This window comes from Gymnogyps californianus, chromosome 21 (assembly GCF_018139145.2).
Source record: "Gymnogyps californianus isolate 813 chromosome 21, ASM1813914v2, whole genome shotgun sequence".
NCBI classification, from domain to species: Eukaryota; Metazoa; Chordata; class Aves; order Accipitriformes; family Cathartidae; genus Gymnogyps; species Gymnogyps californianus.
The window spans coordinates 2,904,533-2,926,342 of NC_059491.1; the positions used below are offsets into that span (position 1 = coordinate 2,904,533).

A 21,810-nucleotide genomic window follows, 5' to 3' on the forward strand; every position below is an offset into this window, starting at 1 on the left:
TAGAGAGCATCATCTTCCGGGCTGCCCAAGAAGGGGAAAGAACTTTGCCCCTTGGGATACAAGCAGCACCAGCTAGTGAGTCACACCAGAGCAACATCTCAATACACACCCAGAAACGCTAAGGCATCCACGTGTTCTCAAAAGCACCCATGTGTTTGTCTTCAAGACAGACAGTCCTTTCCATCGACATGAAGCCCATGCAGCAAAGCTCAGGTAAGGACTAGTGGCATCCATCGTTAAGAGTGGTCATTCAAAGCCCTTAAAACCTCATTGAAAAGTACTTCTGTACTTAGGCAAACCTGAGAACCCTTAGGTCAGCCTATACTTCCTGCTGTCTTCCCTGTCACAGCAAGAGGCTACTTCCAGCTAATTGTTCTCCCGAACCTGCAATTAATCAGTTGCACAGCACAGGAGCATGGATCATAGCTGCATTACAAGCACTGTGCTCCCTCTGCTTCCATGTAGGGACCTGATGCAATCTGAAGGAGGAATCGCATGAAACAGCTGAGACAGCAACTGCTGTGCCTTTCACACAGCTTTACAGCAGGATTCCCTTCCCAGCTATTGGGACCGGCAAAAGCACAGTCAGACAGCGTAAGGACAAGACGGAGTACCTTTCCTCTCCCCCCAGCTCCTTTTGTGCTTCACGGAGATGATCATGGAAGAGAGGGGAAAAAGTATTGAAGGTGTATGTCACAATTAGAGATTTTAATCACACAATATCAGACTGCTCCCTCACGTAATTCATTAGCAAGGGTTTTTTAGCAGAAAGTGGCTCTGCTTAGCTCCCTTCCATCTCTTGGGGCTTAACAGAACTATAATTCTAGTAAAATCTAAATAGGAAGGGGAAAGCCTAGAATAGCTAATCCTCTAGTAAATCACTGGACTAAAGGACAACTACACCTAGGCTGAAGGGGGGGGGGGGGGGAAGCATTCAAGTTTATTTCAGTCATTCATAACAAAGTATGCAGTTTCAGTTTATATAGTGATTCCTCCCTTTCCTCTACAGCATGCTTCCCACAGCAATGTACCTTGCACCAAGTAAGTGTTAGTGGGGCATACAAGCCTGGGCACACACTACTGCTGTGGGACACCTGTCCTTAACAAAGGAGCAGCTTCTAAAATGCATCTTCAAATTCTCCCTTGGCATCCAGGGGAAAACATCAGAGAACTATTTTGAGAGAAGATGGCAGCCCAAGACAGTGAAGATTTGCAGCCTCAAGAACTATTTCTTTCCTGGTGTCCCACAAGGCTGCCTGTTCTGAGGACCCTGGTGACAAGCCCTGTTCCGCTCCCATGCTCACAAGCTCTTGTCAGGGTGCATCTCTCCAAGCTCAGTAACAACCACCAGTGAAATGGACAAAGCAGAGATTGCTGTCAGTTCCTGTCGGAGGAGAACATCTCACCAAGGTACTCAAGGGCACAGATTTAGGTCAGGCAAATGTGCTTGCATAGTGTAGTCACAGAAGGGGACTCAGAGCAGAGCGCAGAGTTCAAATCCAGTTCAAACTCACAAAAAAAAAATCAAGACATTTTCTGAACTGTCTCTTGTATGCACACAGACAGAACAAATGTCATCTGATTGAGACAGGCTTGTGTTCATGACTTGACAATGGCACATTTCTCAATTGTTCCAGAAATGTGGCAGAAGACTCATGTAGCAAGAGCAGCTTGATGGCAGCAGCCAGTAGCAAACAAGCCCCACTCATTTCTCTCTTTCTTCAGACCATGCTGGACACCTGTATGCTAGACAGACTTACTGAGCCTTGCCTACTCACCTCCGTAGAGAGAGAGACGATTTGCTTGGGGGAAAAAATATGTAGGGCTGCTCTCAGACTAGCTGCAGCAGCAAGTACCCGGCTGGAGAAAGCAAACAAAGCATTGTGGGCTGTATAGTCAGAACAGACACATCAGAATCTGGGAAGCAGCGGTTCCTGCTGCAGCTCAGCAGTGTCTGAAGGGCTACCTAGCACCCTGAGCAGTGCTTTCAAGACCGTGCTATAGGAAATGCCAGTTGCTCCACTGCAGTTCAAATAACCTTTTGTGATCCAGGGAGTGTGTGCAGTTATTCTACAATGCGACACTGGAGGGGCATAAAAGCTCTCAGGCTTGGAACACTTAGCGCTTCAGCACTGAGGAGTCATGCTCCAGAGCTTTTAGTCCCTTGCAGTGTACCACTGCAGGCTGGCTCTACAGCCATCCTCCAGGAGACCCAAGCACAGAGAAGACAAAAGGCAGCAGCCAGGCATAGCCACATCACGAGTCCCAATGCTTGTCAGCCAACCCACTGCAGAGCTGTAGTTTCTCCTAAGTGGTGACTCCAAGTTAACCAGGTGCCGCTGTGAACCACACCAAATACATCTCTAACACAACATCTACCCTGACTCTGTGAAGGGGTGACAACAAGAGAGCAAGGAGTGGTGCCGTACAGAGATGTGAGCAAGGAGGTATGTCATGGGCAGGATCTGTGGAAAAAAGATGAGAAATACCTCTGCTGGAGCATAAACCCTACAAAGTTAAATACATGGGAATAGCAGGCTTGGACAGGCCCTGGGTTCCCACAGGCCCACATCACTGGGACACTCCAGAACAGTGTCAAATGGCTGAAACGGATTTGGAGTTTGGGCCTCTCTAGCAGGACAGGCCATACACACTAACACAGTCAATAGTATTTCAGCAAGGGGGTCCTTTAATACAGTTGCTTCTGCCTTATTTAAACCATTTTGTTTTCTGGTGCACTTTAAAAACATGAAATCAAAGGCAGACTGAGGCAGTACCCCCTCCCTTGCACCAATGGAAACATTTCTCTCAAACACATGATTCCACCAAACATTTGCCCAAAAGACCCTCCCAGCTTTCTCCCATGCCCACTTCCCCACACATGCTGGTCTGAAGCCTGCAGACTTCTCACACTGGTGTTCCTTTGGGGAAAGGCAGGAGTGGGTTTCTGCCAGTCCCTTTGCTTGCTTCAGCACCCTCTGTTTTCAGCCACTCCATCTTCTGTTTGTGTTGCTGCACAGCATCAGCTACCCGGGCATCGATCATGGCCTCTGTAAGAACACCATCCTCTGATGCATAAGCCGCAGCCTGGAGAGGCAAAGGCAGAAGAGACTTAAGTTAGTGATGGCAACTCCTAGGATCAGCGAAGATCTGAGACTGGTCCCTCTCTTTTGTTTTCTTCTCCGTGCCTGTTTGCCCCCACATTACCTAGCACAACATCCAGTCTTGTTCTAAGTCAGTGGTGGTACCCAGAGCTATCTGGCATATCACCATCAGAAAGGTTTTCCTTGATGCAGCTATACCAGGGACTGAAATACATCAACTGCCCAAGCACAGAGAAACATTCACAGCTACACTAAAGTCTTTGTCTCTGAGCTACTAACAAGCACCTTTGCCTACCTGCCTCTGGATTTCCTGGGAGGCAAGATCTTTGCATTCGGAAGAGACAAGGCCACAGGTTCATAATGCTGAGCAAAGCCAGTATGGTTAGGCTGCAGTCACACTTGGCTTGTTTAAATTTCCTCTCCTGCTTTAAACGCACTGCACGTATGAAGCCAATAAGCTAAGGAGTAATAGGTGCATATGGTGATTGAATGACTCCATCCAAGACAACAGAAAATGTTTTAAACACTTACACAGGAGAACTAACATCAGTGCTAGGGTGAATATGGGCAATGTGGCACCTCTAAAATGATGTCTAATGTGCACTAATCTTGCTTTCCTCATGCATTCTGCTAGGAATCTCCCCTGCATTGCTTCTGTGCTGTGTCAGCTCCCAGCCTGTGCTCATCTGCCTGTGGGACCTTCTCTTTTCTCCCTCCTCCATTCATACCCCCGTCTCTCCCATTCTGCTTGGTAAATTAACACTTGGTCCTGTTGCTACTTCGATAGGCAGTACAAATTTGATCACAGTTCCTTGCAGAAAGGGCTGAAAACTAGACATCCTTGCCAAACAGCCCACAACATTTCCAGTGGCAGCTTAGGGGAAACAGGACTGCGTGCCATTTCTCTTCAGCTGCAGCAAAAGGATTGTCACTTTTGTCCAAACATGCAGGACAGCTAGGACTCCACTGACGGACATTTTGCAGATGACAACACAAGCAGCCGTACCCTCCAAGGAAGGGAAGGATGCTTGCACTGTTAGCTGTACCCATCTCCAAGGTAACAAAGCAACTCCAAGCTACAGATTTCTAAATCTGGTTACCCCCTATGCAAGTGCTCCTGCAAGCGACTCAGTACTGTGGTTCCTTGTACAGCTATGCTAGCGAGGAAGCTTGACACTAATCAGGGCGGAACCCCCTCCAGTTTCTCACATCCATGCTGCCTTCCCCAAATAGCCCCAAACTTCTGTCCTCATCTCTCTACTTCCACAGAGCTATCACATCATAGATTGTCACATGCCAAGCCTTCTGTCTGCAGGGCATTCCCCAAGATTCCAGTTAGGAACATAAACTCTGGCTTTCATGACAGGCTGAAGTGTGCTTCTAAGGTATTACATATAGGCTCCATAAATCATTAACGGTGCAAAACATCAATTATACCAAGCAACAAGGTTTACTGCAAAAGCACGACAGAAAGAAATTACAGTATGACCATTTTATGCACCCACTGTCCAATGATGTAGATGGGAGAGAAGACAAACCCCAGAGTAAGCTGTTGCACTGGCCAGTATCAGCACAGTACTGACTAGCCCAGTACAGTAGATTATACCTGCCTATTAGATTACTGCTACCTCACTGCAGAAGGAATAATTATTTCAAGAAATGAGCAAAAGGTTACCCAAGTTGGTTTTCAGCCTTCTCTAGCCTACTTTCCAGCCCTTACTTGGTAGCCCTTTTTGGGGAACTGGTTAGATCACAAGAGGTCTCACTGCACAAATCACATGTAACCATAGAGCTGGCAGGCACTGTTTTTTGCTGTGAGAAGCATCAAAACAGATCCTTCCCTGTGCAAAACCTTTGTAATCCTTCCTTAAGGCAGAAGTGACAAGATAGACTAATGCTCATACTTCAAGTTAGGAGTAAACACTGGCTGCAGGCAAGGAGTGCAGAGAAATAGAAGGTCTGCAAATAGAGAATTCACTTTGCTTAAAGGCATTTGTCCTCTGTATTCAACAACAGAACAGAAGGCATTCTGAACACAATGAGGCAGTTACTTCCCACAAACACCAGGAGAAGAGCACTGTTTCCATAACCTGCCTGCTGCCACAAATATTTATATAACACATATCACAACATGACCTGTCTTCTCTCACCACTGTAAAAGGGGCATGGTGGAGAGGCTCCGTTCAGTTGAAGTATCCTCTCTGACTCACCCCCATAATCCACCCACTCCCCTTTTTATTTTTTTTTTTTTGCAGGACATGATTGGGGACTTAAAGCTAAAAGGAGCCAGCACCCTTTTATCAATATAGTCCTTCAGCCAGGAGGATTTGGTGTTTTAAAATGGAGTAAGTGCTTCCCTGGGATGTGCGTTACGTGCCTCAACAGAATAGAGAGGATGTCTTCCCTTCCTCCCTGCCACTGCATAGACCATAAATTCAACTGTGGAAACTCCTGCAAAGCTGTGCAGTTCACGCTCTGTTGATTTTCTCAATGACTTTCTATTTATAGAAAGCCTCAGGCCCTAGCTGTCAAGAAAGCAAATGGGAGAAGCAGCTGTCCCTTCTGGGAGTAGCTTGCACACACACAAAAATGGTACTGAGCTTCATTTATATTCATACCTCTGCCTTCTGCATGGACAAATTTTAACCCATTTTCTCCAGTGCAACTATTCATGTTTTATAACTCAAATCCAATTATGAGACAATCTGAAAACAAAGTATGTGGAGGGGAAGTAGAGGGATGGAGCACAGACGACAAATCCAGCCTATATGACTTAGTGTTTCATTTCAGCCAAGAACCATGGTTTATTTTAACTTGGCCAAACTAATCTGTATCCTGTGAATCACATTTATAATGAAAACAGCCTGCTCAAAAAAACCCCAAAACACAAGCACCCCTCCACCCCTCCCGCTTACTTATAATGTCCTTCAGCTCAGACCACTATAGAAACATTAAATTCTTCCCGTAACTTGGTCAGGCAGATTATTTTTTTTATTTTTTAAATATAAACAAGGTTCAGGGTACAAAAAGACATTAACGTCAGTGGCACAAAAGGCAAGGAAATGACAGGAAGCTCACCTCTATCATTAACACTGGGACATAAAACTCCTGGGAATTCTCTTGAAGTGTTGCCAAAACAATTTTCCAGAGATTACAGCTTGAAATAGTGAAAGGTTGCTTTTTTGACTTTTTATCTAAAGCGTATCAATGGGTTTAAGTACAGGGTGCAGAACTAGAAAGTCTGCACATTACTATAAACAGATCTGAAGGGAATTTTTCAGTGTGTAAATGCATCTAATCCTTGATATATTCATAAAAGATTAGATACGGGGAATGGAAAAGCACAAGGACAAGAGGGAATGCTCAGTCTTCTGCAGAAGAGATTAAAATGGATTTCTAGCATGCAGACTATTAGCTGTGCCAGATAGCAGTATTTTTCCCAGCACTAGAGGTTACACTCTCTGCTTTTCTGCATCTTATTTTTCCTGTTTGGTAAATTCAGGACAAACGGAGCCAGGCTGAAACAACAGTGAACTAGAACTTCATGTAGATGACAGCCAATCAATTTCAAGCCCAGCTTATAGTGGAATTAAGCCTATGAAAGCTGCAGCTATTGCTCAGGCTTCTAGTTTAACTGAGATGTTTTTGTTAAAAACAATATTGGCAGAGCACTCCAAAAACATGTTCATGGGAAGTGACTGTGAGGCCACGGGATGGCAGAGTGGCCATACGCTGCCATTCTAGGTTACTCTCGGTAACAGCCAACAGCTATGATGGTTTCTCCTCCTACTGCTTCAGAACTTCACTTTTCCCCAAACCATCTCTGAGGTTCAGTTCTGGCCATGAGAGATGACCCCAGGCAAGCTAAGTAGAGCTGATGAGGATCCTAGCATCTCAAAACTCCATCAAGTCCATGATAAATACCATCCTGTGCTCCCTGTCCACTTCCTCCAGCACTTCTGCAGATTCAGGAATGGAAGCAGTAGCAGCAATGCAGATTCCTCACTGCCCTTCCTAGTACTACCTGTGCTTCACAGATAATTTGATTAGGTTTCATCACATAGAGGTTAGGACGAGAATTGCAAGCAACAAAGCTTCAGTCAGCTTCAGGTGATAGGACAGACCCTGTGGAACAGAGCAACACTTCACCATAGATTAAGCCTGCCATTCCGCTCCCTCTGCATTTGTCTCTGTTGTCCAGACACTGGTTGCAGTTTTGTTCTAAGACATGTCTACAGAGGTATAATGCATACAGACAGCAACACTGCAAATGACTGTTGGAGGAATAAACTAATTAAAAAAATATATAATACAAAGCTGAGGTGAATTAAGTGACAGGCATGTTGCAATTAAGCCTACACTTTGAGGATTAGCTCCAAGTCACATCAGGGCACTATGCAAAATAGCTGAAAACAAAAGGCAAACAAAACGCTCCCATCCAGCTCTGTGCTCCAGCATTCACAACCAGCAGTTTTCACTAGGGCTTTCTGCTGTAATCTTCCCCAGAATGGGTCAATTGAATTTACTTATTAAACAGAGACCTCAGGCATATCGCTTTTCAGCAGCCGTTGTGATGAGCCTATCTAGAGAAGTGTTGGAAGCTTAAATGTCTTGAGACATAGTTGTTTCAAGTCTGCTTTGAGGACTTCTAAAGAGCACTAGGCTCATGACATCTGCTGTTTACCAGCTCTGTAAGGTGTTACTAAGATCAGAAACAGAACTGTTAAGAGAGATACCTTGTTTTTCCCTTTTCTTGGCTCTTCCTGCCCTTCATCTTCTCAACTTGTACATCATCTCAAACTCTTCCTGCCTGTGTTGTTAACTTGACATAATGCCTTGTGGGAGGGAAGCAACTGCAAGTAGGGAACTGAACAGGAAGTCCAGACATTCACCTTAGAGTCACAGAAGAGACTCCCTAAATCCTCAGCTTAAGCCCTTTTGTAGCTTCCTTATAGCTCTGCACATCCAAGGCGGACAAAACTGTAGCTTACAAACTGATTAAAATTCAAGTGTGCGTTCATAAAGGTGCTGCTCACATCAGGTTATTTCCCTTATCAGCCATCTTTGGCCTGCAGCATCTTGAATCAAAAGTTCAGTCACACATGAGTTTAAAAGACCAACAGCTCAAGAGTTAACAGTCCTATCTGTAGTATATAACCACCTCACAGCTGTTGCATCCAGCTGAGGAAGGTCCGATAAGCATTTTCTTGAGCCAATTATGCTGGTTCATATAGCTGCTACCCACCCTGATCTACCCCCTCAGATGTGCCAGGACAACAGTGCAGCTATGCCATTAACTTGTCTTGCCAAGCTATTTTTAATTCTGATCAGCTGCCTGACCCAGTTCATAGTACAGCCATGCAAAGAGGTGTACCAGCGCAATGGAAAGGATAGCAGAAAGGCAGCAATATGAGGCAGGACTAACACTGCCAGAAATGCTTGTCAAACTGCAGCCTTAATCCTTCCCTGATAGGAGAGCGCATTGTGTCACCTACAAAGCTACCTACAACAAGCTATCTGTTAGCGCTGACCCAGGCCCCAAAATACCGATACCATTCAAGAGATCAACTTGGGTTAAGAGTACTTAAAACACCTGCTTACAGAGAGGCTTTTAACCATCACTACTGAAGTGCCATACCCTTAATACTTTACATAGGCAAAAACAAAGGCAGGTGTTAACAAGCCTTGCCACAGTCAAAAGTCAGTGGGCCAAACCTGGCATAAATGCAGCCTTCTGTAAAGCTCTAGTCCAGCTCCAGTCAGTTACAGCTCCAAATTCCTTGACCCAATGACTGAAAGAGAACCCTATGGCAGCACTTAGGATCAACAGCTCTGGCAGGCAGATCCCAGGGCAGTGTTCAATACAGAAATCTTACCCCTTTTTGGATGCCCTCACAAACCCGCTAGTGGACTGTACCCACCCAGTCATCTCCTGAGGAAAGAAGTCCACAAGTCTAGCCACTAGCTGCAAAAAGCCTGTGCTATTTTAACACTGACCCCTGACACATCACACTTCCTTTCCTATCCAACAAGGGATAAGATATGAAGTCCCTTGTTCCAGAACACCCACAACTTTGATTTTGACACAGGTGAAGATTCTTGCAGATTCTGCATCAAAACAACTCGTATCTTTTTGCCCACCCTCTCCTGCATCCTGTTTTTTTTAAAGCCCTTTGACTGTTTTATGACAGCAGAGAGGAACATAACCTCCTGCTGCAATTTTACATAGAACCTTGTTAATAGTTCTTGCGCTATGAGGTACATTTAAAAAAGTGATCAGGGCAACAACACTAAGGAATTAGTCACTCCCACCTTTCCATTCCTTCAAGATCACTTAAAAAATAAACGATAAAAGCGAAGGTCATTCCCGGGGAGTAATGACAAGCTAGGAAATAAGGGGTGGTAAAAAGCAAAGGATCATTTATCACAACTTTTTATTACAGGAAATGCCTGGCAGCAAAGCCTTTCATACATGGGTAAGGGGGTTCTCTTCTAAATGAAGAGAAATAAAGAAATTCTACGACAATTAGTGGTCTGCTTTCTCTCCCACATCACCATCACTCAGTTTAAGACAAACACCCTAGGTCTTTATCCTGGGTTTCAAAATCAGAAGCCCACAAAAAGCAGAGCTGTACTTGGAAAAAGTAAAGCCATGATCTACTGGCTCTGTGAAAGGCAGAATAGCCCAAGATTCTGGCCTTTTCTTCAACCTGTCAGCTCTCCAGAACAGTGTCTGAAGACATGCTAATTGGACACCATGGCAGTCCACCTAACACCCATCAATATGCACTACCTCTCTCTGAATCTCAAATACCTGTCAAGCATCTTGCTAAGCTTCTTGACTGAACTGGTAACAATATGAATCTGGTACGTTTTCAGGCAGTTACAGAACAGAAACAAATAAAAAAATAAACAAAGCTTTTATACTTCTTCAGATGACAGCACACATTTTGAAATATGTTTCAATAATACGAAATTCACATAGTAAAATTAACCAGCTGTGTGCTAACATACAAAGAATAAAATAAGAACTAACAGCACTCAAACGGCTGCTTTGGACCTCAGCTCATGACTACTGCAGTTAAATGGATTAGAAAGGATAAATACTTAAGGATAAAAGGTGGAAAAACAGTACTAGGAGGAATGAAATGCACAAACTTTGTAAAATGTCTGTGAACTGCTAAACTAAATTAAAAAAACCCAAACAACTTTGTTTTTACAATACCTGAAAGGAAGCTGACATTAGCAAGTTACATGACATACCATCTGGAGCATACTCCTTAAATTGGTATTACTAGGTTGGTTTATAAAAATACAGAATCCAGTAAGAAACTGGCAGCTGTGACAAAACAAGGTGAAAGCCTGATTTAAAAAAAAAAAAAGGGCTTAGGGTTGTTGAGTATGTGAACAATTGCACTCAAAGTGATAGCATTTTTTATTTCTATATAGGTACCGTGCATGTACAAGTACCTAGTCTTTTCAGCTCCATTTTCCAGTTAGTTTTGTTCCTCCAATTACTCAAGTTGCACTAAAAATGTGTTTCAAATAAAGTAGGGCAGTAGGATGTTTTAGTGTCCTAATGCTGTCATACCTATGGGCAACAACATTCGGCATCTCTCCTACTGTTCTTGAGCTGGAACGTGAGTAATGGCCAGCATGATTTGCCCAAACCCATTCCTAACTCACCTGCTTTACCTAAATTCAGTAAGGGATTTCCCATTAGTGATTATTAAAACTGTTCCTATTTATGAGATGAGGAATTATGCTGATATTCCAACACCCACCCAGAGCTAGCAGCATTCTAGTACTACCGTATGAACATAATGAAACTTCCAAAGTTTCCAACATGAAAACACTCAAACCTTCCAGAAAGGAAAACCAAACCAAGAAGCCCAGTGATAAAAGCCCTACTTACCTGCCATGCCACAGCAAGCTGAGAGATCTCTCTGCCAGACATGCCCTCTGTCAACCTGGCAATCTCTGAGCACTTTTTCCCATAGTCAAACTGGGCCAGCTTCAAACGTCTAAAAAGCAGAAGAACAAGGATTCATTTACACGTAGCCACATGACAGGACAGGAGGGTGAGGGAGTCAGAGGTAGGCTTTGTAAAGAGCAACACTTACAATGAAATCAAAGATCAGATCGGATCAATCTCTGTAGAAAGATCCAGCCTGAGTATAGAAGTTGTTCTCCTGTGCCCAGAAAGCCCGATTTAGTGGCACACAGAAACATGCATACCTGGATTAAGACCAGAAAAGTGCAAGACTGCACAGCACACAAGGAAACAAATCACTTGGTCTGATTTGTCTCTGTTAAGCCAAGCAAAGACAAGTGCTTGGATATGAGGAGTTCCAACAGTGTTCCTATTTGCATTATTACCTCCAGTGCAGTAACCGGTCTCCTAAATTTTAAGGGCACAACAAACCATGGCATGAAATTCTAGGATGGCATCTCATCCCATAACAGGATAGCAAGAAGCATCTCTCCAACTGTTATCTGTACTACTTGTTTAAAGTGGGTTTATAGATAGTGTGACAGAATATATAGAAAAGGAGATGAAGAAAAACAAGAAAAGAAAGAGAATCCTATAGGGTGGGAGAGTTCTGCAGGGATACTCACTGTTTACCCTCTGTGGCTGGCTTCAAGACATGCCTATCAAAATACATTCTCACAAGCCGCTCCCGTTCTTCTAGCTGGGGCAGATCAAAGTTCACCATTTCATCTATTCGGTCATTGATAGCCCAATCAAATTGCTCAGGCTGGTTGCTTGCTAAAACAAGCATAAACCTGGAAGTATGAAACAACAGAGGAAAGACTGAAAAACCCATAAAAATAAAAATCAATGAACCAGTCTGAATATTGGGAACTGCCATGGCCAGTATCAAAGACATTTCATCACCTGACATGTCTGAAGACTCCTTAGAAACAGCTTTGTAACAGCATCTCAAGCGACATACTAAAATGCAGCGCAAACTATTTAGAACTGAAATGTGTTTCAGTACTTAGTCTTCCAATATCAGCCTTCCCCAGTCTGACCTTGCCATAGAAGCCTAAGTTATCACTTTACCCACAATCTCCCTCAAGTTAGGCATATCACAAACATTTAGCGAGAGTACAACCTCCCAGAGACCTCTAAGTCTGAAACCTTGGAACAAGGCTGGACAACATGGAGAGATGTTCTCTGGCGCATACATATCTCTAGTTTAAATCCCCGTTTGGGGAGCTGACTTCAAGCTGCTAACTGCACAGCACCCTAGAATCATGAGAGGCTGTCTTAGTCCTGCTCTGAAGGTATGAATGGCTGCCAAACTGAAAGCCAACAGCATTACTGAAACCTCAGCCAGCTCAACGAGCTGCAGAGCACTGAATGGACTCATCCTGGCCTAAGAATAAGGGGAGTGTACCACTGCTGGGTCTGTGTATGGGAAGGTCATTCTTCAGCAGCTGGTAAAAGCTGACTTGTTTCCTTCAAGCAAGCCTGACAACACATTCCTGCTACCAAGTCTAATGTGTGCAGAAAGAGAGGCATTCACAATGGGTACCATAAAACAAAGGTGGTTTGTTTTACCAGGCTTTGCTCCATAGTACAGATGTGCCAGCTTCCAGGTCCTGCTCTCTCCTGCTGCATTTTGAAGCCAGAAGCTTTTTCTTTTGGTTTGTAACGATGCTTCTTCCTCATGCCAATTCTACTTTAATGCTTTAATTGATGTTACCACCTTAATAGTGCATTATAATTTGAAATGGGCTTTTAACCACAGCTATTGGAATATTGACATTCTTGCAGTCCATTTAAATCCTAGTCTACAGGGGGCTGTGTTCTTTGCTGTCATTACTGAAGAGAACTTCGCCAACCCAAGAGTCACACAGGCATGAAACTGTTCCTTTTCTACCAACACGGACTTCCCCCAAACCCCTGCAGAAACACAGCTTCCATAAAGAATTGACATGCAACGTGATATTCAGGCCTTGCTCGTTTCTATCGTGAAAATTATAGAAATGAGCAAGAGATGCAGGCACAGTCAGCCATCCAGCAAGAAGATGCAGAAAGTTCTTTGGGAAGTTTAAGCTAGCAATTCACAATACTCAGTACTTAGTTACATTGCTGACAATTCACTAGTAAATTAACAGTACTCCTCAGGGTCTCACCAAAACAGCTACATTTACAAGCACTATTAGACTTATTCAAGTGAACTCCCATTCATGGATACAGGACTCCTTATCGCCCAAAGCAGCAATAAGGCTGTTCAGAAGTAAAAAGCAATGCATGAATCACAAGGACATGTTCAGTCTCCTAGAATGGCTCACAGTTTAAATTAGGGTTGAATTCAACATCTGACAAAATGACAGCCCAACTGTTTTGTGTGGAGGCATAGCACCCACCAGCACCAAACAAGCATGCCCAGAGCTCTGCTAAGGCAATTTAACATCAGGGGAAAGAACCATCCCCTTACCACTCTCTGCCAATCACTGGCTTGCAGTGCAGTTATAAATCTGGTCAAAAACGTAACTTTGCTAGATCCACAGCAATTAGACATTACAAGTCTGAAAAGGACTATTTCCTAGAAAAAGGGGGAACTATCTAAAGCTAAAACATATACGCTATTATTCTTAAAAGTTCTGCAGTTCCATCTAAACATCTTTATCATCTTTGCAGGTACAGGGCAAAAGACATTTCTAGAGATCACCTAGGAGCTCAGGATATTTACAGTTTTCACCTTGGAAAACTATATTTCTATCTTAAACACCATTTGCTCTGGGTCCTGCAGAACATATGTATTTTGCCAATATATATTTATCACATTTATTCTTGCAAACAGCAAGTACAACATCGTTTAATAATAATTATACTCAACTCAGCATTTATAGAGCAATTCTATATATAATTTCAGAAGAGACTCACTATCTTTCCAAAGAGAAAACCAAGGATCTTGCAAGGTTCCTACAGGCTCAACACCTTGCTTTCTAGCAATCTACTCATTTTGGAAAGGTATACCATCCAAGGCACCTCACTGTGACAGAGAAGGGTACAGGGAAGCTACATACAAGCAACTATCAGTTAGAGCTGCATTGGTTTTAAGAAGTTCAAGAGAGACCCCAAGGACAGAAAATGCCCTGCTGTTGTCCTGAAACAATGACCTTCTAGAATATTTATTTCAATGTCATGAGGTTACTATAACAGGTGTTTCACTACAACCTTACTAAGGGAGCAGTTCATCACTGAGAAACTCACCTTCCCACATAAAGACAGAGACAACTTTTCTTGTTGGCTCAATTTCTTTGTAAAAGGAGAAGTTTAACAACTAAGTAAAGTTCACACATGCACAAAATCAAATCAAAGATTATTTGAAAAAGGTCGAGGAAAGGTGTCTTATGACAGCCAGGAAATGGCTCTTGTTAAACTAAGCAGTGCTCTGCAGGAAGTTAACATTAATGTGACAAAGTGAGCATGGATGGATGGGCAATGAAATTCACACACATGGATCTGCAAAGTCAGCCCTGCAATCATCGGTGTTTAGCAAATCTATTAGCAGCCATGAAGGAAACAGCTCTGGGATTCCTACATTTATGTGCAATGTTGTACACAGACATACTGAGCAGACAGCTCATGCAAAAGAAATGGGGTCAGATTTAAACTCATTTGCCCCAGTTTCAAACCCACCCCCACCAGACACACATGCACAGCATGGAAAGAGGCCACCAAAGCACTGGAGAGGAACAGCAGCTCAAACAAGCACCAGCTGAAGCATTTTTTAAGAGATCATGAAACATCCAGCCAGTATCAACCCTGCATTCTCTTCTGTGATATTGATTTTCATGGGCCCAATACTGTCCTTGTATAAATAACAGCAACTTATCAAGAAAGAGAATGTACTCATTAAGACAATCAAGATGTTCAAATACCATCCCTGTTTCAGGAAACAGTTTCCCTACAGTGCTGGAAGGGAGCCACACACAGTATGGATGACATATGAAAGGGAACTGCTAACCACCACATCCCATATGCAGGGGAAGTGTTGTCCTGAAAGGCAGTTCAAAATCCTTTTCGCACATCTGCTAACGCGGGCCAAAAGAACACCCTTTTTACAAGCACTGGTCTCTACCCTGTGTACAGTTCTAATTTCCAGGTCCCAGGAAAAGATAAAGGAGGAGCAAGCTACATTCAGTATATAAACTGAAAAGGGGATATTCTATGCAGATTTTTTCAAGTCCTTAGCAGCACAGACCATATGTTTCCAACTTTCATTTGCACACCAGAGAGCCTTTATAGACCTTCCTCAATTCAGGGAAATATCAACTGCTCTAAAGGCTGAAACTGGATACTTACTTGTTGCTGTGCTGCCCTGTTCTGTGCAGGAATGCATTTAAAGTTGCTCTGAGATCTTCACTGATTTTCTCCTGCAAAGATGAAATCCAAAGGAAGATAAACTGCTTGGGGACCTAAGACAGGTCACAGCTTTAAGCAGCATTATTGACAAAGTGAGTTCTGTTATGGTCAGGCATTTGCATTACAGTAGAATCCAAAGCACTGTAATACCTTGGGAAAAAAGGATCAATTTATATACCCAGGAAGAAGGTTAGGAATTAAAGCTTCCAGCAGAGAGATTAAATATTTACCCACAGTCATTCAGTGATTCTCTTTATTTCAAACCCAATGCTCTAACCATTGGTCCAGGTGGCTTTCCCTGCTGAACACTATTGTAGCTGGGAAGTCCAATAAGATACTTACAGGAAAATAAGCCACAGCAAAGAATGCACTTACACATTCAAAGTAATCTTCTAGGGATAGCTCTTTAAATAGACCATTGGGGTTCAAGTAGCAGGTCCAGTTTCAATGTACAATACGGTGACTTACTTTGAAAACATAAATCATTTGTATGGGGGAAGCTGCTAGTGTAGCTTTTTTAATGTAGTGAAAAGTAGTTCTGTTATGAAAATCTCCCAAGATAAATATCTGTTGGGACAAAAAACAAACGCTGCAGGGTACCAACTCTGCAGTGTGAACAATCTTCTCTTGTTTTCAAGATATGCCTCTTTCTTTCCTACTGCCCAGTCACCTGCAAAACCTCCAAAAAGATTATGTCATCCATCTTTTGCAGGGAGGAATTCTCAAGTCAGTCTTGAGATGCTCATTCCATTCAGTTGCAAGATGCTAATTTCTTGTCTCTGCATCACTTAATTAGGTGAGTAGTAAGGCACCTGCCAGTTTTAATCTTGCCTGTTGAAGCTAGTTAATCATGTTAAACAAGAAAGCTGTTGGCTGATTAACTCTGCAGCATGCACAGGTAACGGACATAGAGGAAGTACTTACTGTTGCCCTCTTCCGCAGAAACGCATCTGCTTCATCCACAAATAGCAAGAGGCTGTAAAAGGAAAGCACTACACAGTAATAGGAGACAGGTAAGTGAGGCTCAAGGATTCTCCTGTCCCGCTACTAAGCACCCATATCTGACCAGCTGTAAGCCCGAAGGATTACACAAGCAAGTTCATTTCTTAAGGCAACATTTCTCAGCTAAGCGACAGCAACTTTTCCATTGCATGCACTTGGCCCATCCCAACAGTTAAGAAAGAGGTATTAGCTTAAGACACCTTAGGCCATAAATCTGACTCCAGGCCTCTGGAGTTTTGTTTCCTGCTGTTCAGAAGCAGACTGAACAGAAGCAATTCTAGGGCACATGACCTTAACTTCCTCCACATTTTTAAATAAAGATGGGAGTTTTCATGGGCATGATTTGGCAATGGGCTTGTATCTAGCAGTGCTGGTATGTTACTGCCAAGTTGGAGTAGATCTTTGAAATTTAGACCTGCTCCCCAAGTATTTGTGAGTGTGCTTATTTTAGCATTCCCTCCTATTCAGAGAAATGTGTGCAAGGGTACAAGATGGGTACACAAGCATACAAGAAATCTTGGTGGCAATGGCATCTTCCTGCCATTTTTCTTACTTAGACTATTCTGAAAACTTCAAACCAGAGTCCTCCCCTGCAACTTGCTTTGCTATTTTGTGGGGTTTTTCCTTTCCAAACCACACTAGCAATAATATAATGGTTTTACTGCCTGTGGAGAAGCAAATTAATAAAGTCAATGAATAATTCACAAAAATAAATTCACTTATAACCCAAGGGTAGTGCTCTTCCCAAGAGACAAAGCATATAAAGATGTTTATCAATAACAGAACCAAGTTGCTCATAAAGCTGTCACAGTTTGTATTACCTTCTTGCCTAGCTTCAAAACCAGCTTGCTTTCAAGGCATTTCAGGGCCTATTAACATCTTTTACTCAACTTCAGCTTTTCTGAAAATATTCTCAGCTACGGTGTCTGCAGAGAAGTGTCTTCTATCACAACGGCTTTCAGCTAATAAAGGCAACACAGTACTAACAGCTAACATTGTGAGATATCCAGAATAAAATCTGCTTAAATACTTCAACGTTACTGGAGGTTAAGAACATTGATGTATATGGACACATGTAACCTTTGATCATGACTTTCGTAAGATGGTATCTGAAGTGTATGAAGTTCAAATGCACAGAAGTTTTTATCAGGACAGAGAATAAATTCAGACCCAGGCAATGTTATGAAAGAGAATTCTTTAGTGGAAGCATCCAGCAGTCTTCATCCAGTTGAGTATCCTCATCTCTCTTCCAACTTCTTTTTCTAAGCTCAAATTCTTACACCTTTCCTTCTATAGCTCCTCAGGGCAGGAGAAACTTAAAGAGTTTAAATCCTTAGGACATTTACGCTGCATATTTTTGTTTTTTTTTAAAGGGGAAATAGAAACATTTAGATGATGAATGCAGCAAGGATTAAAACAGACATTGCAAGATAATGTCCATCTAAAGCAATCAGAGAACACATAAATCACTGGTTAGCCACATTTACAGAAGACCTGAGATCAAAACAGCACAAAAAACGAAAGTGACATTCACTGCAAGTTCTCTATTGAATTTTAATATCCTGGCTGGACAAACAACTTCTTAGCTACCTTTGGACTGCAAAAATCCGTTTACACTAGTATGAACAAATTAACTACATACTCTTACAAAATCAGGGAGTCAAGATTTAGCCTCAACATGAATGCTTTTCTGCAGATAAAAATTTGCTTTTAAAGGTGACTGAAAAAGCACAGCAGCTTGCGACTTTTACACCTATCTAATGTCAATGCCTTTAGCATCTGCCTCTCCCTTATCCTCTTTTGTTTCTTATAATTCGCTACTTCTGCTTGAGACTCAAAAGTAAACAAGAAGCTGGATCCAAACACTATCAGAGTCTAAAATCTGAGCAATCACAACAGGGAACATAATATCCAGAGAGTGTAAACACCTGGTCGCACGTCCATTTGTGCTAAGTCTTCTAACTACTGTCAGAAAATTAATCACTTTGAAAGAAATGTGTCCAGCCTTCAAGTGGGCAATATCTCTCCACCTGCCTGGTGAGATCAACAGAGTCAAGCTATGACTGATCTGGAAAATCTCAAGTAAATAAGAAGCGTTTGAGGGAGCAGAAGAGCAAAAGCTTTCAGCCTTTTAAATATTACTAAGCAGCAAGAATTCACCTATTCTATGAAAACTCCATGAGATGTTATGCCTGGTCAGTGTTACCTCATCTGTGCAAGAGTATCATTCAATAACAAACAGAGATTAGGGGTCTGAACTACATCGTTGCAGTGAATTTCTCTGAGCAACAAACCAAATTCAGGACTCAGAGGAAACTCCACTTACCCTCTCCTACTGGTGTTTGCCCAGTCAAAGAGTTTATGCATGGCAGTAACTCCTTCCCGCCCCATGGGGGCAACATCGCCACCTGTCATGATGGCATAATCCATGCCTGAGTGCACAGCTAATTTCTGGAAGGAAACACAAACAGTGAGTTAAGCACTCTCTTTCACTGCAAGACCACAGAAGACGAGGAGGGAAATAAAAGTAGTTTAGTCCTATCAGCATGCCTATTTGCAGAGGGTAAGTGTGCTCTTAGAGAAGACAATACTTCTTTAGTCACTTAGGGGCAGCTTTTAGCATTGCTCTCAATGGGAATGAAAGATGGAAGTATAGTCTTGTGGCAATGTACGAAATTTTAGTGCTAGAAGGCACTGCTGAGAGTGCTTAGACCTTCATCTTTAACTTGTTTGTATTGTTTATTTCTTCCACTGTTTTCTTCATGGTCTAGTTTATAACAGGATTCTATTCTTTACTAGACGCTTAACTAATACAACTCAATTAAAATTTTGTTCTTTAAAAAAAAAAGTTAAAAGCCTGGAATTAAATGGTTAGTGAACCCAATGAGTATTCAGACAAAATAACAGACTTTTCCCTTTGTATTGTAAAGCCTGCCACAACTCATTGGTCTGGTGGCTACTAAGGGTTTTGATGAAGCTCCGGGGGCATGCTGGAAATATCTCCCTTAAGCCTGCAGGTAAAAAAAAAAAATCCTCTATGATTTTTTGCTAAGACAGAAAATGCAAGTCTATCCATAAAGCAAGTTTGACAGGATGTAGCCAACATTAGCCAAGCACATCAGAAGAGCCTATGGCTTGCACTGACCAAAGTTTGCTTAGGCTGTCATGTTACTGCAGGGCAGAATTATAGCCTTGGCAAAGCCTCCCTCTACTTCAGCCCAAACAGGTCTACCAAGAGCTATATAACATTGCAATTAAGCTCCCAGCTTAAACCTGCTCTCCATCTCACTGCAACATCTCAGTGGTGAATTAGCCCACAGATGCCTGTATCTGCAAGAACAGACCTTGCTAGGATTTGAAGCCAATAAATGGGAAGATCTCTCTCTCCTCCATTTCAGAAAGCAGCTATCAATTGAGCCCTGCCATGGTGACAGACAGCAGGCTGAGTTAACATACCATTAGCTGACCCAGACCTGGCTATATAGTTCTGCCAAGTAAAGGAAAGTCATCTGAAGGTTAAAATGAACAAGTCAACCCAGATCAGCAACAGCCCCAGCAAAACATGCTTAGCTGAATCCAGCCAATTACCTGCTGTGCAGCAGGAGGCTGGAAAAAAGCTTTGCTCTGCCCATTAAAACCACCCAGTTCTACCGCTATTAATGTTTAGTGTTTTGTATCAGTCCAACAAAGCTGGAAGCTTTGACAGTTGCATCCAAGTGTGTTTACATCTGTCTCAAGAATCCTGTCATAGAGCATTCCTACTTACCACCATAGACTCATATATGTCTTTGCCCTCCAGGAGTCAGAGAAGACCACCACACTATGACACGTTACCTTTTTGGAACAGCAATAATAGCAATCTGTATTGTCACTGCCATTAACCCAAGTACAAAAGTCACAGCTCAGAAAACAGTCAGCTTCCCAGCGTAGTATTCTCTCCTCTCTAGAGCATACAGGTCTCACCCTTACATCCATCTTCCTTCTGACCCGCTCCAATCTTTTACAGCTACCACCACCCCCCCTTTGGAGTTTCTATGCTATTGGGGAAAAGCGTTAAGAGATAACTTCTGGATTGTTTAATAAACTTCTTCATCCACTGCCAACCACTTCTCTCAGCTCTTACACTTCTCCCTTCTCCTTATGCTGCTGTTGCATTTCCTAGACCTGTCCCTCTCTACTGGCTTTAGAAATCCGAACTAGGTGACATACTGTCAGAGCAGGCAGCAAAAAACTATTGGGATATGGGTTTAATGTATTGATAGAGGAAAAAAATTCAACTTGCATCAGCATGTCAAATCTGCCACTGTTAAACAAGCATATGAAACCTCAGATCCAGCGAACAAGCACTGCAGAGCAAGTCAAAAATCAAATCCTGACTCAAATCCATGCAAAAACCATCCTAGTAGCACACATGCACAGTAAAGCCATACCTATCTCTTCTCTGCTCTGGGATTAGTAAGCGACAGCAGGAAAGACCCTATTTAGACAAGTGCATAAAATTAACAGAGGTGGAAATGAGACAGCAGGATGGTGTTGCGAATTCACAAGGCAGAGTTGCCAAATGCCTTTTCCAGATGGAAGGGCTCTTCTGCCTACGCTCAGCACTAGAATCCAAGTGACTGTACTAATTTAGAGTTGAAGCAGGCTGGATGCCCTTTCCTCCCTTCCCAACACAGACACAAGAACACAATGTTTATGCAATACTACAGCAACAGATTTCAGACTAGGGAGGGTGCTTAGACCCTGAAGTTTTAAGAGCACCCTACAACATGCAGGTTGTCAGAATCTTGGCAGGGTTTTACCTTGGCAAAGAGTGTCTTTCCAGTGCCGGGGGGACCATACATAAGAATATTCCTGTATAGGCTTTTGTTCTTTTTTGTATTTCTTGTTGCTATGGCAATGTCTCTCACACGTGCTTCTAACTGTGGCTGCAAGAAAAGGGTGAAACTTAAGGAACAGAAAGTACCAAGAGACTTGCATCTATCAGCTTCACAGATCAGTACCAGCAAGAAGTAGGCAGCACTCCTACAAGTCTCAAGCTTTTAAGCCTTAACTTCAGCTGCTTATTGCTTCAGACCAGGGTCATTTCCCCTTCTACATCAGGATTTACTCAACTGAAAGTTCTGTCCACTTGGCTACAATTCTTTTGTAAGAAAAAGCAGCAGTGCAGGAAGCAGTGCAGTAACTACTAGAAGAACTGATAACACCTAAATATTCACTTCCTATTGGATGCCTTGGGAGGGATATGTCAAAACATAAGCAACTCTTTGCAGTACTAATTCTTTCACATAAGTCATAAACATTCATGTTCATACTTAT

The 21,810-nt window shown here is 42.7% G+C and overlaps 1 protein-coding gene across 1 annotated transcript in view; it reads right to left on the reverse strand.

Annotated features, from left to right (window-relative positions):
- Positions 1 to 2,671: 2,671 nt before the first annotated feature.
- Positions 2,672 to 21,810, reverse strand: part of LOC127024827 (ATPase family AAA domain-containing protein 3) — a 30,099-nt gene continuing 10,960 nt past the window's right edge. Inside the window, exons 10-16 of the mRNA XM_050909519.1 lie at positions 21,294 to 21,419; positions 18,818 to 18,942; positions 16,414 to 16,465; positions 15,430 to 15,500; positions 11,724 to 11,891; positions 11,020 to 11,128; positions 2,672 to 3,087 (exon numbers count right to left, since the gene is read on the reverse strand). Coding sequence (XP_050765476.1) covers positions 2,908 to 3,087; positions 11,020 to 11,128; positions 11,724 to 11,891; positions 15,430 to 15,500; positions 16,414 to 16,465; positions 18,818 to 18,942; positions 21,294 to 21,419 — 831 coding nt within the window. The 3' untranslated portion in view covers positions 2,672 to 2,907. The remainder of the gene's footprint in view (positions 3,088 to 11,019; positions 11,129 to 11,723; positions 11,892 to 15,429; positions 15,501 to 16,413; positions 16,466 to 18,817; positions 18,943 to 21,293; positions 21,420 to 21,810) is intronic.